Source organism: Poecilia reticulata, chromosome 2, assembly GCF_904066995.2.
Source record: "Poecilia reticulata chromosome 2, P_reticulata-male-v2, whole genome shotgun sequence".
NCBI classification, from domain to species: Eukaryota; Metazoa; Chordata; class Actinopteri; order Cyprinodontiformes; family Poeciliidae; genus Poecilia; species Poecilia reticulata.
Genome location: NC_088831.1, coordinates 33,525,335 through 33,540,245, shown reverse-complemented (window position 1 = coordinate 33,540,245; position 14,911 = coordinate 33,525,335). Strand labels below are relative to the sequence as shown.

Sequence of the window (14,911 nt, the reverse complement as noted above, 5' to 3'; positions counted from 1 at the left end):
GAAGTCTCAACATTAGACTCTGGCGAAATATTTTAACTTAAAATGACATATTTTACTTGTAATTATGGCTTCTTGCACAACTTATTTCCAAATTTTGGACGTTACAGTAGCCTACCTTTTTGTAATTTTGAACCTCGTGACCAATAATAAAGTTGTCAATAAATATCTAAAATTCAAACATTTGGGTTTGAATTAAAATATGACCCTATTTTATGGATGTGCCCTTCAAACTCATTTGTACTTTCTATTATTTGTTACAACTGAAACCCACTTGTCAAACAAATTATTTTTTTCTTATCTTTCTGTCTCCCATAATTATGACTTAGAAATCGGTTAGAAACTCAAAATGATTAATTTAGAATCAAAATTGGGGCAATTTTTAAAAATTTATTTCGTAGTTCTACTTTTTGTTGCACTGAAAATGACTTTGCCTTATATCTTAAATCGTGATTATAAATTTCATTTTTTTTTATCTTAAATTTGTATAAGTTTTATATGACGTATATACGGAAAAGGATTAGGACCACTGGGGAAAAAAACAGTTCTCACTTTAATCTCAGAATTCTGACTTTAATCTCAGAATTCTGACTTTTTTTCTCAGAATTCTGAGATTAAAGTCAGAATTGTTTTATTTTATTTTTTTCCAGTGGCCCTAATCCTCTTCCGTACGTATAAAACCATGTTGTCTTTCATTTGGAGTTAACGGGCTTCCAAAGTGAAAATAGTCTTTTGTATCCAAATTTTGCTCCTGTTTTTTTCTCCTCTCCAGAAGCAGAGGAGAAGCTGTGGCAGGAGCAGGGATCAAGGATAGTGTGGATTGGTCGGATTTGGGAGGTTTTTGCGTAGGGGCGGGATTAGTCCTATTCTAGAAGCCCTTTTGCGTAGCGCATCTGTATGCTCAGAAACACAGCACTGGGGTGTGTTTGTGTGTTCTTGCGATGTATCGGAGAGATCCGCTGGTTTATTCTCACACTGTCCCGGTTTGCTGGTCGCCGCTCGTCTGTTCTTTTAGAGGTAAGCCTGCATTTCAGTGGAAGCATTTTTAGACAGTGGCAGATTTACACCGGCTGATGTCTACAGACAAAAGAGCGGACATATGGGTGGGATTTAAATGGGAGGGGAATCAGCTGTATGAGGGTTACATTGTCGATTTTACCCTCTCCTATAAGAATGCATTCTTATTGAACGCTCTGTTTATTTTCGTGTGTTTTTGATACATATACATGTCTTTAAGGAGGATGCAAGATAATAATGATGTGCTCTGATAATCATGACAGTCATGCAAATCAAAAAAGCCTTTCTAACCTGTACGAATCCAGGCTCCTGTTTTGTTTTTGCTACATCCGGTGCCGTTTTCCCTATTCATCCATATGGAAATAGATGCCATTTCCTGGATGTAAACAGTCTACAGCAGGACATGGAGAAAAGATTAGCTGTTTTGTGTAAAATTCAGCTGAGAATGCCTGCACACTGAGGATTAAATAACAAGTAAGCTTCTTCTAACTGGGCTCTCTTCCTCTCTGTTTGTGTTTGTGTGTGTTTTCTGTGCTTGGATTACCTTCTAGTAATCTACATTTAGTTTTTGTAAATGCAGTAGATGGGACAAATATTTCAACCCACACATAACACATCAGAAAAGTAGCCTATGATTCAGAGTTAATTGGTTTCAAGGAAAGGATGGCACAGGTAGAGGAATCTCACACTGAAGGGGAGAGCAGCCCTCAGATGGTCTCCTTGAGATCAGACGTGTCAGTGAGCCAGGGGAATGATGGAGAAGTGGGGCCATCTATGAGGAGGAAGAGGAGGAAGAAGAAAGAGCCCCGTCCAGAGTCCATCATCGTGTACCGCTCCGAAATGGAGAGAGCACCAGGAGAGGAGCAGAGCGGCGAGGAGGGAGGGGAAAGGAGCACAGAGGAGGGAGCAAAGTTCCTGGGAACACCAACAGGAGAAGGTGAGAGGGTTGTTGAGTAGTGTTGGAGTCAAAGACACAAGTTATAATGACTGTCCAGTGCCTTGTAAAAGTTTGTGTTTTTAATATTTAGTCACGATCAAAAACCCTCAATGTATTCTATTGGAATGTTGTCTGACAGGCACACACTAAGTAATCCATCATTTTAAGGAAAATGACATGGTTTTCTATTTTTTTTTTTTATATATATATACAAATCTTAAATGTGTAATGGGCCTTCATTTTCAGCCTTCTTTCACTTTGTTTTGGTACACTGGTACACTTCTTTCACGTGTCTTACTTAATCTCAGTATAAACACAGCTGTTCAAGATAAGTTGAAAAGTATGCTGGGGTCTTTTGTACTGTGCATTGTATGGAACCTATCATCTAAAAATTAGCCAAGCCCTAAAGCATGCACAGCTCTGATCTACTTTTAATTCCAAATCTGGATTACTTGAACCCTGCGATTAAAATAGTTACATATCTAATTAATAAATAACTTGTATATTTGACAGTAATTCTATGTTTGACATGTTATTCATGTCAAACCTAATTTTATCTCTGAACAGAAAGGGACTGGAACCTTCCCCCAGACAGCCGCTACGTGACGCTTACTGGCACCATCACTCGAGGAAAGAAGAAAGGCCAGGTGGTGGACATTCATGTCACTTTGACAGAGAGGGAACTCAGGGATCTGGCCAAGTCAAAGGAGCGTCTTGATGCGGAGTGTGAGGCTGGGGAAGGGTACAAACGCAAGTGCACCTTAGGAGTGTGCCAGGGACCCCATGTGGTGCTGTGGAGCATCTCCTGCGCTCCTGTGGTTTTCCTCCTTTCCTTCATCACCTCCTTCTACTACGGCACGCTCACCTGGTACAACGTCTTCCTGGTGTACAACGAGGAGCGGACGTTCTGGCACAAGATTACCATTTGTCCCTTTCTCATCATCTTCTACCCTGTGCTCATCATGCCATTGGCGTTGTCTCTGGCTCTATACTCAGCCGTGGTGCAGGTGTCCTGGGCCTTCAGTGAGTGGTGGCTGGCGGTGCGAGACCTGGAGAAAGGCTTTTGTGGCTGGGCCTGTGGGAAGCTGGGGCTGGAGGACTGCTCCCCCTACAGCATTGTGGAGCTGCTCGACTCCGACACGGTTTCTGGGACTCTGCAGAGCAAGGCACCCAGTGAATTTGCCCAGACGTCATCAGTTTGAGGCGGGGGCATTGCTGATTTGCTGAGCTGTGCAACTGCATTCAAAGGCCTTTTTCACATTTTATCAGGTTACCACCACAAACTTTAATGGATTTTATTTGAGTTTTATGTGATTAACCAACATAACATCCACCTTTTGTTGCACTTAAAGCTGCAAGTATTGTATATGTTAACCAGTTTTGCATGTCTAGAGACTTACATTTTTGTCAATTCTTAAAACAATAACTCAAGCTTCGTGCGATTAGACTAACGAACGTTATCAGTAAATATTTATTTTCAAGTCTTTTCACAGATTCTTTGTTAATTATACCTTTGGACTTTGACAACGTCACTCTCACATGAACATACTCTGATCAGAACCATTCCAGTGTGGCTCTGGCTGCATGTTTATGAATATCAACCCTCTCTAAAAGTAACCTCTGCCACAGTGTCAAATGTTTTGCAACTTCTAGCAAGTTTTCTTCTGTATTTAGCTCCATTCAGCTTTTCGTCATCTCTGACCAGGCTCCCTGTTCCTGCTTAAGAAAAGTATCTCCACAGCACAGTGGAGATGGACTACATACGGCTTCAACTCTGGTTTTCTTCTTGTTACTCTTTCAAATTTAAGACAGATTTGTAATAGTTGCCTGGGCAACAGATTATCCCTCCTGAGCAGTGGATCTTCTTTCTATTTGTTCACTAATGTTCTCTAATTTAAGTTTCCCCAACTCTGGCCCTCAAGGCACATTGCCCGGCATTTTTAAGTGTTTCTCTGCTTCGACAATCTTGATTTTGATTTATAACTGATTTACAAGCTTTTGCAGAACTGCAATCATCAACGTCTAAAGCATGCAGGAGTGTCTAAAGCATGTGCCTTGAGTACCAGGATTGATCTAACATCTCAGACCTTTAAATAATTGTTGCATTTATAATGAGATTAGATTACTTAAAACTGAAACTATTTATCAGTTCTGAATACAGTTTTATTCATGGGCACTACGGTAAGCAGTGAATAAAATGTATGCCATACTTTCAGGTTTTTATGTGCAAAAATTTTGAAAAACATGTAGAAATACATTGACGTTTGTAGTTGTTATTTGGTCAAATGTGAAAAGGTTCAGGAGATATATATTTTTTACAGGGTCCCCTACTTATGTTGGCATAAATAAAATGGTGATGTCATTTTAACTTTTCATCTTAGATTCAAGACAAGCACGTGGAAGTTTTAATTTGTCAGAAAATATATTTACAGATTTTGGAAATTGTAATTTGACATAATTCCTCCTTTTGGTTGTAAACATATGACTTCATTTGAATCTTATATTTCTTTTATTAAACTGAAAAAGAAGACAGACGATTTTCCTCATAATCATTATTTTGTTTAAGAAAAAATGCTTAAAAGCTTTTCAAATACATTTCTTCACTGCATAACTCAGTATGCACTGCCCAAACTGTCTTTAGGTGCTGAATTATTCTTGCAAACTCTTATTAAACTATAAGCATAACCGGTTATCAGGGGTTTTTATGGTTCTCAACTTTTGTCATTAAACAGCTACCAGGGATTACTAAACCAATCTCAGAGACTTTTCACTTCACGTTGGCCTTGGCTCGGATAGCCATGCTGGAGATCCAGTAACACGGAAAACTCAACATCACAACCAAGTTTCACTTGATCTGTAAATATCTGTAATAAACATTTGTGACTGCTGTGCAATGACTTGTGTAACTTCCAAAGCAGCACTCATTTGTTTAAGTCGCTGTAATCACTTGGATTTTATAGAAGAAGCCTCTTGCTTAGGAGGCTCTGCATGAACGGTTGCAGTGGGAAAAGACAATATTAACACATTGTTGACTGAAACATTATTTTGCGTTTTAAAGAGTCTGTTTTCCACCATCAGTTCTCTATTTTGTGAGATTGTTTTTTTTTTCTGTATGTTGTCAGCCTTAGTGTGTATACATGGCGTAGTAAAAATTATACTTTCCATGTCCGTTTTAGTGTCATAGTTTATTTTAAAGTTGTATTATTTATCTAGTTCGAACAGTTTTGTTGCAAATGAAGGCTCAGTCAACCCTCCTATGCATAGAGACACCACAATGTTTACCAGTGTAGTTTTGAAATAAGCCAAAATTTTGGCTTACTAGTGTAATAATGAGTATTGAGTGATCACTGACGGTCCATGGGAATATGGTGTTATATTCTGAATAATTTTTTTATTCCACTTGCATTCAGTAGGATGTCTGGAGTTCCTAAAAATACTTTAAAACAGTGCATTCAAAGTGAATATCCAAGAAGGTTTTGTTCTTGAATACAACTGAAAATAAAAAAGGTTACATGATTATTTCCATTTAAATTATACATTTATTTGCTTTTGTCTACACTCATTTATGCATTATGGGGTTTGGTGATACGGTAACCGCTGGAAAATAAGGGAGATTTTAGTTACGATGCTTTGACTGAAGAGGAAAAGAAATAAAATTCAGTATTTGACCTGTCAATCACTGGTCAAAGCCAATCAAGAAAAAGATAAACAGATTTGTTCAGCCATTACTTTTAACTTCATTTTATTGTCACGTTTTTGCTCAATTTAAGCACCAACAAATGAACTGTGAATGATCTGAATCGCATTGTTTTGTTTCATTCGTAGTTTTCTAGTTGAGAAATCTCGTCAGATTCCCATGTATTCGTATTTTATATATTCTCTCTTCATTTCCTGATTTATTTCTGTTATCCTTTGACAAGTTGTTTAAGCTACTGTATGTGTTTTACACTCCAGCACTTTGACATAGACTAGATGAGTAGATATTGGGTTTAGATGAATCAGATTATTTAAATGCTTGGTAAGTCATCTGTTGGGGTGTGTTTGAGAATATGTAACCATGTATGACCTCCCCCTTCTGGGTATGCTGTTTTTGTTTACAATGAAAAAAATGGATGTGGTTTGGGACTGAATCTGTTTTCCACATCACTTTTTGTAAATCCACCTAATGGAAGACAAAGAATAAAATTAAAACAAAGCGTTGCATCATTACATTACAGTGGTGGGATATTTTCTTACTCTATTCCTCAATTCCTGCTCTAAAACAGCCAATAGTGTCCAGATCTTATTTTCTGTAAATGCATGTAAACATTGTTATCTCTGCTGCCTCTCAGCAAGTAGATCCTGGGTTCAAATCCAGGCCACAGCTTCCATTTTCACTGCTGATGTTTGGCTTCCATGTTAGGTTAATTGGTCACTTTAAATTGCCTTCAGGAGGAAGTGCATGCGTACTTGTGTGTGTGTGTGTGTGTGTGTGTGTGTGTGTGTGTGTGTGTGTGTGTGTGTGTGTGCGTGTGTGTGTGTGTGTGTGTGTGTGCGTGTGTGTGTGTGTGTGTGTGCGTGTGTGCGTGCGTGCGTGCGTGCATGTGTGTGCACATGGTTCTTTGTACTGCATATTTCTATGTTACCCTTTTATCAGCTGGCAACCTGACTAGCCTATTGACTGCTGCAGAAAGGCGCCAGCCCGCAAGGATTAATGCATGGATGGATTCATCTATTCACAAGAAAAACTGCTGTATTTCACTTCCTTCCACATACGGCTGAAATGATTCATCAAATTAATTGATTATTGAAATAGCCGTCAACTAATTTGGTAATTAATTAATTTTAACCTATTATACAGACTCAAAAAAGAGTAATTTTCTTAAAAAAAAACAACAACTCAGACCAGTAATTAAGCCAAAACATATACACATTTTGAATTTAATATGAATATCTTTTTCTGTAAACATGTTCTCTCCAGAACTCCTCAAATAGCATAGATTTAGCCTCATCTGACACAAATTATGTAAATAAAAACAAGCTACCGAACACATAAAGGAAGTATGTGCTCTAATTTTCAATTTTGTAAAATGAAAAAAGATCACAATAGCTGGATAACAAAAGTGTTTATCACAGTTCACTTTTTAAAATAGATTATTTGAAGCATCCTTAAAAAAGGGATACTTTTGCATGTTAATCTGCTTCACTGACATGTGTTTATTTACCAGGTTTGATGAAATGCCTTGCTGAGATCAAGTCTCCTGGCGAGTTGAGATTGTTTGTAGCAGTACAAGCAGAGCTCCAACATGTGTTTCCCAACCCTGGTTCTCAAGGCACACTGCCCAGCAAGTTGTAGTGTTTCCTTGATTCAGTCCGCCTAATTAATGGCTGATTATCAGACTTTTGTTGTATTGTCATCATCTGAATCAAGATTATCAAAGCGGGTACATATGCAGCACATTGTGCCTTGAGAGTCAAAGTGTAGAGAGCCACTTGAAACACAAGAGGGCGTTTGACCTACATCTTGATTCCTCGTAAAAAAAAAAATAAATAAATAAAAAATACTGTACGTAAAAAATACGTTAAATATTGTTAATAGTTACTGATATTTAAACGTTTCCTCAAACATATAAATTATATTTTTGGGCCCAAAACCCATAGTTTAATATACGAAGATTTAAAACACGAAGGTGGATAGGAACTCTCTGAACCGCTAGTTGTTGCCTTCAGGAATAATAACACAGTGACACCCAGTGACTAAAAGAGGGAAAACGAAGAGGATGGCCGGAGCAAAAGTAAGTTGTTTTCTATTTAATGTATGTTAATTTCTTTAGACCGTTGTTAAATGAATGATAACAGGAGGCTCATGTTTAGAAAATACTTTCGTTTTTTTTTTTGTTTGTTTGTTTTTGCTGTTTGAAAATATTAGAAGCTGCTTGTGTTCGGTCAGGTCAGTGTGTTCATGTTGAGGCATGTCTGCCAATCTTTGGTCACGCCTCAAGGTTCAATTTGCTACTCATTTTCATCATGGCGATGTCTTGATTTTATGACAATATGTGGTTCTAACATAACGAAAAAAAAAACGTGCACACCAGGTTTAAGCTTGTTTCGTCTTCTGATTAAGACGAAACAGTGCTGGTTCAGCCTGGTGTAAGTTCACCTGATGAGGAGGAGTTTCAGCAGTTATTGGCAGCTTTATAGTGACAGAATGAATGTGTATTTGATCTGTTGTAATATAGAACGAGGTTTAAACACACCGTAATAGTTAAAAAGAAGAAAGAAAAACTATTTATGACCATTGCGGTGTTTGCTCTGCAGTCAGCCCTGGTTCTCTGCATGGATGTGGGCTTCTCCATGTCCAACTCAGCCCCGGATGAAGAGCCTCCATTTGCACAGGCGAAAAAAGTCATCCAGAAGTTTGTCCAGCGCCAGGTACAGCAGCACAGTCATCGAACACGGTATCATCCTCAAAAATAAGCCTCTTATCTTTATCCAGTGCTTTTCTGTCAGGTTTTTGCAGAGACCAAGGATGAACTGGCTTTGGTTCTGTTTGGCACGGATTCTACCAAAAACCCTTTGGACCAGGATGGGCAATACCAGAACATCACGGTGCATCGTCATCTTATGGTGCCGGACTTTGAGCTGCTGGAGGAGATTGAACATCAGATCCACCCTGAGAATCAGCAGGCTGACTGTATCCTTTGTTGCACTTATTTATTAATTTTGTATGACTTATTGTTAATGAAATCCCAAAATGGAGTTTCTGAGAAGGTTAAAACCTAGTAGCTCCCTATAAATGTTCCTGTTTCCCCCATTAAATATTTCAGATCCTTCATTGTCTATACCTGCTTGCCCAGATCCTGGGGGGGCTGGTGCCCATCTCCAGTGATCGTTGGGCGAGTACACCCTGAAAAAGTTTCACAAGACAATCGACTATACATGGACACACACTTACACACTTATCAAACACTCGATGGGAGAGGCTGCTGCCAAGTGTGGCACCGGCTTAGGGACTAATTACTATTTCATATCGGGCCGGGTTAGTTTGGATAACTTTTTTTTTCTCCTCTCATTAAATAAAATCCATCATTTCTAAAGACAAAAACAGAAAAAAAACTGCAAGGGATGTAATAGTTTTTCGTTGATCAATTAAAAAAATGTTATACTAGAATGTCAACCTGCATTACATGCATGAATAACTGCATCAATGCAAAGTTTTATGTAGATGAGCAGCTTCTTTGCTTTTTCTTTCAAAAGTTCCTTAACTAACGTTTAACAGGGCTGGATGCTCTTGTAGTTTCCATGGATCTTCTCCAGAGAGAAACCCAGTAAGAAGCAATGTGTAGCTCACTACTTAAAAAAAAAAAAAAGGAAGAATCAAAAAGCAACATTTTTGGGTGGATTTCATTCATCATGTCGAAGAGACTAATTGATAGTGACTTTTTTTGTCTTTTTAAGGGGGAAAAAGTGTGATCGCTCCAACATTGTTCTCCTGACTGACCTGAGCACTGAAGCCAGTTCAGACAAGCTGGATGTTATTATTGAGAACTTGAATCGAGCTGGAATCACCCTGCAGTTCTTGTAATACACAGTTTTCTTTTTTAAAGCATGTCCTATTTCATATTACTGCAGAGCTTTCTACTTCTCAAGAAGTAGAAGCTAAATTTCTTCAGATTTGTTTAATTTAGACTATATATATATATATATATATATATATATATATATATATACTGCTCAAAAAAATAAAGGGAACACTTAAACAACACAATATATCTCCAAGTAAATCAAACTTCTGTGAAATCTGAAATCAAACTGTCCACTTAGGAAGCAACACTGATTGACCCGACGAGGGTCCCCGTTGTCAATCAGTATTGCTTCCTAAGTGGACAGTTTGATTTCACAGAAGTTTGATTTACTTATATTTGATTTACTTATATTGTGTTGTTTAAGTGTTCCCTTTATTTTTTTGAGCAGTATATATATATATATATATATATATATATATATATATATATATATATATATATATATATATATTGCATGCTATTATGGCCTTATATTATTTTGCCTTTACCAACTTGTTCATTTCCAGTTTGCCTTTCCCAGTGGAGGATGAAGAAGAGGGTGAAGGAGATGGGGACGGAAAGGGTTCCGGTGACCCTGGTAGGGGCAAAGGTCTCTCCAGGGAACAGCAAAGTGGCCTGGAAATGGTTAAAAACATCATGCTGAGTCTGGACGAGGAGGAGGGCCTGGAAGAAATTTACACATTCAGGTTGAAGAGTTTCAAAGTTTTAACTCCAATTCAAATGTTCTTTCTCATGTCTCATTGAGTTTTTTTTTGTTCTCTGTTAATACTTTCACCTCTGAGTCTCACCATCTGACTGCATTTAGGAGTAAATGATCCGTGCTTTAGATTTCTACACTCGTTTTTATTTCAATTTGCCTCGATCCTGTTGCAGGAATGCTGTGGAGCAGCTGTGTATGTTTAAACGCATTGAGAGGAGACCCATGGCCTGGCCCTGTCAGCTCACCATCGGTAGCTCTCTGCCCATCCGTATCGTTGGCTTCAAAGCAGTAAGTTCACCACAAAGAGAACTTCACTAAAACGTGATTTGCCAGCAGTTTATTAAAAGCGGGGGTCGGGACACAGCAACCATTTGTTTTGTTTCAGCTGGACTATTTAAAGCAGTGCTTTTACATTTCATCTGTTCTTTAGCTATTCTTAAGTGTTATTCCACCTTAATAATAGGCACATAAACCTCACTGATAAATGTTGCATTTGTCCACAAGGTGACTGAGGAGAAACTGAAGAAAATGTGGATCACAGTCGATGCTCAAACCAACCAGAGAGATGATGTGAAGAGAGAGACTGTTTACTGTCTGGACGACGACAATGAGACAGAAGTGCAGAAGGAAGACATTATTCAGGGTGAGGACAATCTAAAGCCTTGAAGAGTGGAATCAAAGCATAAAAGAAAAAAAAAAGAGCCATAAGAGATTCGTTTTTTGTCCTAAAATCTGACAAATTTTATGCTTAAGCTCAAGCCCACCTCTTTTTTTTACCACCAGGTTTTCGTTATGGAAGTGACATTGTACCTTTCTCCAAAGTGGATCAGGATCAGATGAAATACAAGCATGATGGGAAGTGCTTTGCTGTTCTGGGCTTCACTAAACGGAACTTGGTATTTTTCTCTCATTTTTAATCAAGGCCATGACTCAACTTAACAGCTGAAGCATACTGTTACTCACCTAATCGCCATCTGTAGGTTCTTCGCCATCAGTTCATGGGAACACAGGTTGTCAAGATATTTCCTGCACGGGATGATGAGGTAGGGATGGACAGCGCTGGTGTTGTGTTAACGACCACAAGTTGAAGTTAATCTGGTATTTTTGTTTTATTTCTTTTCTCTCTGAGCAGCATGCAGGCGTGGCCATGTCGGCTCTGATCCGTGGTCTGGATGAGCTCGACATGGTTGCCATCGTGCGTTACGCCTACGACCGGCGCAGCAATCCTCAAGTGGGCGCTGCATTCCCGTGTATCAAGCCTGAATATGAGGTCAGGTCATAGTCTAAAATACTTTTTCTGAGCTTTTTCTTCAGCATCTCTCCTTGTATACTTTTAAAATAATGTCTTTGCAGACGCACCATCTTTTTTTCTCATGCTCTGACATTAAATCAGTCTAAACTTTTCTGTATTTGTTGGGATATCCAAATTTATAACTATTAGTAAATAATTTGGAAGAACTATTTGTGCTCAAGTTCTAATGGATTTTTAAAGATGTTGCTTCAGTATTTCCACATAATGTTCTTCCATCATGATGCCATTTGTTTTGTAGTGTTTCATCAGATTATGGGTTGTATCTTGAACAATAAGGTCTTTGCCCCTCAGTGCATTTCCAACCTGTGACCTGCTGTTTTATGAGACTTTTTGAGGTAGTGACTTCTTCATTGCTGAATGGCCTTTCAGGTCATTGTACAAAATGGCACTCTTGATTTCTTTTGTGGTTTTGACTTAAAATACATCACCAGGTGAGCCTCTAATTAGCTCGCTTACAAAGCAATTCTATTATCTTCTTGGCTAAGCTAGTATCAGGAATAATATAAAATCACAGTGAAGGGGAAAACTGATTGTGTCTTTTTCTACGTTGCATATAAATACTTGCATTCATTTCATGCATCTCCCTCTGCAGTGCCTGTTATATGTTCAACTGCCCTTCATGGAAGATCTTTATGGAAGACGGTTTACGTTTCCTTCTCTTGAGAACAACAAGAAGATCGCTCCATCTGGTGTGGCACACACATATACGTACTTTTGCACATTTAAATCTTTTCTTCAGATTTTCAAGAGCAGAACATAAAAACTCCTCACATTCCTCACAGTTGCTATTGGGTGTATTTGAACTGCTGCAGCTAAAATAATTGACTTAAGGCATATTTAATGTAACTCCTCAGCTGAACAAGCTGAAGCTCCCAGTCAGCAGATAACTTTTATTGCATTTTTATTTAATTTTGTGTGAAGCTCTTGGCACTGAGGAGATTTTCTTTAAAACAGATTATTCACAATTACTGGTCTGACACTTGTAGTTGTACAGCTCAACAGTTACGTGGATACAGACTGCAGCCTGTCTTCACGTATACAGTAATTATTTGAGGCATTAAAACACAGAAACATTTTTAATTTATGGTGACTCAAGTGTCGCTGCTCAATTTCAGACTTTTTATTGTTAGATGAAGACACTATGATACATTATTCCCAAACCTTTTCCGTCCTTTGTGTGACATACATACTGAATAATTTACCTCAGAACACAAGCAAACCTGTTTGAGGGAAGTTGAAAAGACATTGAAATAACCTAATTCTACAAACTCTTAAATGAATACTTTGTGACTGAGCCTGTTAATTTATTTATACACTCAGTCTTATTGGGTGTACAGCATAAATTACAGGGAATTAGGTGAAGTTTTAAACTGAACTGACAGTATTATGTATTTTTCAGGCACATTCTGCCAATTTATAACACAATCAAGTAAGTGTTACACCAAGCTGTTGTAAATATGCTGACAGAGCTCCTACACAGTCATGAAGAAAATATGACAATCTCTGAATATCCAGGTCTGTATATGGGGGGACTTAAAAGAAGTTTGACTTCAAACTGGGTAAATATTCTAGATTCCAGCCAAACAGCAATTAATCCTAAAACTCTATTAAAATGTGCTCTAATGAAGTAATCATTTAAGACAGTGCAAACATGAACCATTCCCCCCCCCCACATTGTAGGTGAAAAACATCATCATTTGCTTTGCATGTTATGAAAATCTGCCATTTTGATAGGCGTGATGTGAACACTTCAGATCTGCTGTATTTCCCCTTTATTACATGCACATTCTGAGGTCGATGAGACACTATTGTTGCTTTATTTTTAAATCACAAACAGGAACCAAAAAATTATTCGCACACAACTTAACACATACTTGAGATTGTTTTATTAGAAAGTGTTTATTTAGGTAGTTTTTTTTTGTTCTGAAAGAGCACGTGAAATCCGAATGTTAAGTTGTATATGAAAACCTAAACTCTGTGATTTTCTTTTTGTTCCTCGCTTCCTGTAGAGACGCAGCTGTCAGCCATCGACTCTCTCATCGATTCGATGATGCTTGTAACAGAAGACGAAGATTTGCTCAAACCTCACCATCTTCCCAACCCTGCCTTCCAGAGACACTTCCAGGTGCAGTTTGGAAACCCTCAGTTTAAAAAACAGAGCTCCTACACAGTCATGAAAAAAATAAGGAATTTGCTTCTCTTAATATCTGGGTTTGGATTTGTAGGGAAAGAAAAAAATGTTTGTATGAAATGATAATTTTTTTTAAAAACAATTTCTCATCTACCATTTTCTAAAGGACAAATGTCAAATAATGCCTAAGAAATGCTGACTATTTAAGTCTATATTAGATTTCCGTGCTTTATCTTTGATTTATTACATCACATCGATTTAACATTTGCCTACCAATATTTGGGTTTTTCATTAATTGACTGAATCCACATACTTTCAGAAATAAAAAAAAAATACAATTTAACTACCAGTCTCTAGGCATCTTTTAATTCATGAATCTGTGGTACCTAAATTCTGCCTGAAATGGCGAGCAAAACCTTAAAACTACTATTTCTAAGAATTTGTTCAAACAATTGAGGAAGGTACCGAAGCTTTAACTAATCTGCATTTAGTGCAGGATAGTCTGTTACTTATACAAGAGGTTTTATTTTTAGAGAGATTCTAAAATAGGTTATCTAAGATTGTCCAGACACCACAAAAGCGGTGACCCTATAAATCACTCCTAAACTCTGAAGTTCAGTTATTTTACTGGCAAACCTACAGAGAAAATGACATGACTAATATTGAAGCAGGTTAACTATTAAGAATTTTAACTGAAACTCCAGAAATGTCTTTTAAAAAAAATGCTAAAAAATATTCAACAAATGAAAAATATATATAGAGAAAAGTTTTATTGAGCCCAGGAGAGAGCTTCAAGGTTTCATATTCTCACTAAATCTTTATCCCATGTGAAGTGTTGTTTGTCGTTCTGTGATGTGTCACTTTTTATGATGAAGCTTCAACCTCCGGGAGTTTTCCCAACACTTTTTCTTCTTCATAACCAGCATAATTAACAGAAAGAAATGCTTGCAATATATCTCCGCATTAATGTACTAGATTTGATTTTCACTTTCTACACTGAATTATTGAAACACACTCACTTTTTGTGTGTTATAATATGCTGACTCAGTCAGAGAGCGAGAAAAAAAGTCCTGAGTTAGCCAGCTCATGAAATGTGGTTTTACAGAACGTTTGAATATCGCATAAGAAATTAAATGATCCTAAGGGAGAGTTTTGATATAACAGTCATCCAGCAGACAGTCATTGATATCCTCTAGAAGGTGGGTAAGTCACAAAAGGCTAGCGGGTAGATGGAAAGTTAAGTGGAAGAAAA

The 14,911-nt window shown here is 37.7% G+C and overlaps 2 protein-coding genes across 3 annotated transcripts in view; both read left to right on the top strand.

Moving 5' to 3' along the window:
• Positions 1–815: 815 nt before the first annotated feature.
• Positions 816–6,160, top strand: tmem169b (transmembrane protein 169b). The gene is made up of 3 exons (XM_017307883.2): positions 816–1,014; positions 1,566–1,951; positions 2,519–6,160. Exons 2-3 carry the CDS (start codon positions 1,678–1,680, stop codon positions 3,151–3,153), a joined length of 909 nt encoding a protein of 302 aa, XP_017163372.1. The 5' UTR covers positions 816–1,014; positions 1,566–1,677; the 3' UTR covers positions 3,154–6,160.
• Positions 6,161–7,624: 1,464 nt separating this feature from the next.
• Positions 7,625–14,911, top strand: part of LOC103461656 (X-ray repair complementing defective repair in Chinese hamster cells 5) — an 11,651-nt gene continuing 4,364 nt past the window's right edge. For both annotated transcript variants that reach the window (XM_081604163.1, XM_081604159.1), the window contains exons 1-13: positions 7,625–7,725; positions 8,249–8,362; positions 8,441–8,624; positions 9,210–9,258; positions 9,389–9,511; positions 10,023–10,202; positions 10,390–10,504; positions 10,721–10,859; positions 11,000–11,112; positions 11,197–11,259; positions 11,349–11,486; positions 12,121–12,217; positions 13,538–13,653. In XM_081604163.1, coding sequence (XP_081460289.1) covers positions 7,711–7,725; positions 8,249–8,362; positions 8,441–8,624; positions 9,210–9,258; positions 9,389–9,511; positions 10,023–10,202; positions 10,390–10,504; positions 10,721–10,859; positions 11,000–11,112; positions 11,197–11,259; positions 11,349–11,486; positions 12,121–12,217; positions 13,538–13,653 — 1,446 coding nt within the window. In that variant the 5' untranslated portion in view covers positions 7,625–7,710. The remainder of the gene's footprint in view (positions 7,726–8,248; positions 8,363–8,440; positions 8,625–9,209; positions 9,259–9,388; positions 9,512–10,022; positions 10,203–10,389; positions 10,505–10,720; positions 10,860–10,999; positions 11,113–11,196; positions 11,260–11,348; positions 11,487–12,120; positions 12,218–13,537; positions 13,654–14,911) is intronic.

What these genes read in the sequence shown, in the direction of transcription:
- tmem169b (XM_017307883.2), top strand. Translation starts at nt 1,678, where the DNA reads ATGGCACAGGTAGAGGAATCTCACACTGAAGGGGAGAGCAGCCCTCAG. An exon ending in GGGAACACCAACAGGAGAAG is followed by an intron (nt 1,952 to 2,518) that starts GTGAGAGGGTTG and finishes ATCTCTGAACAG; the next exon opens with AAAGGGACTGGAACCTTCCC.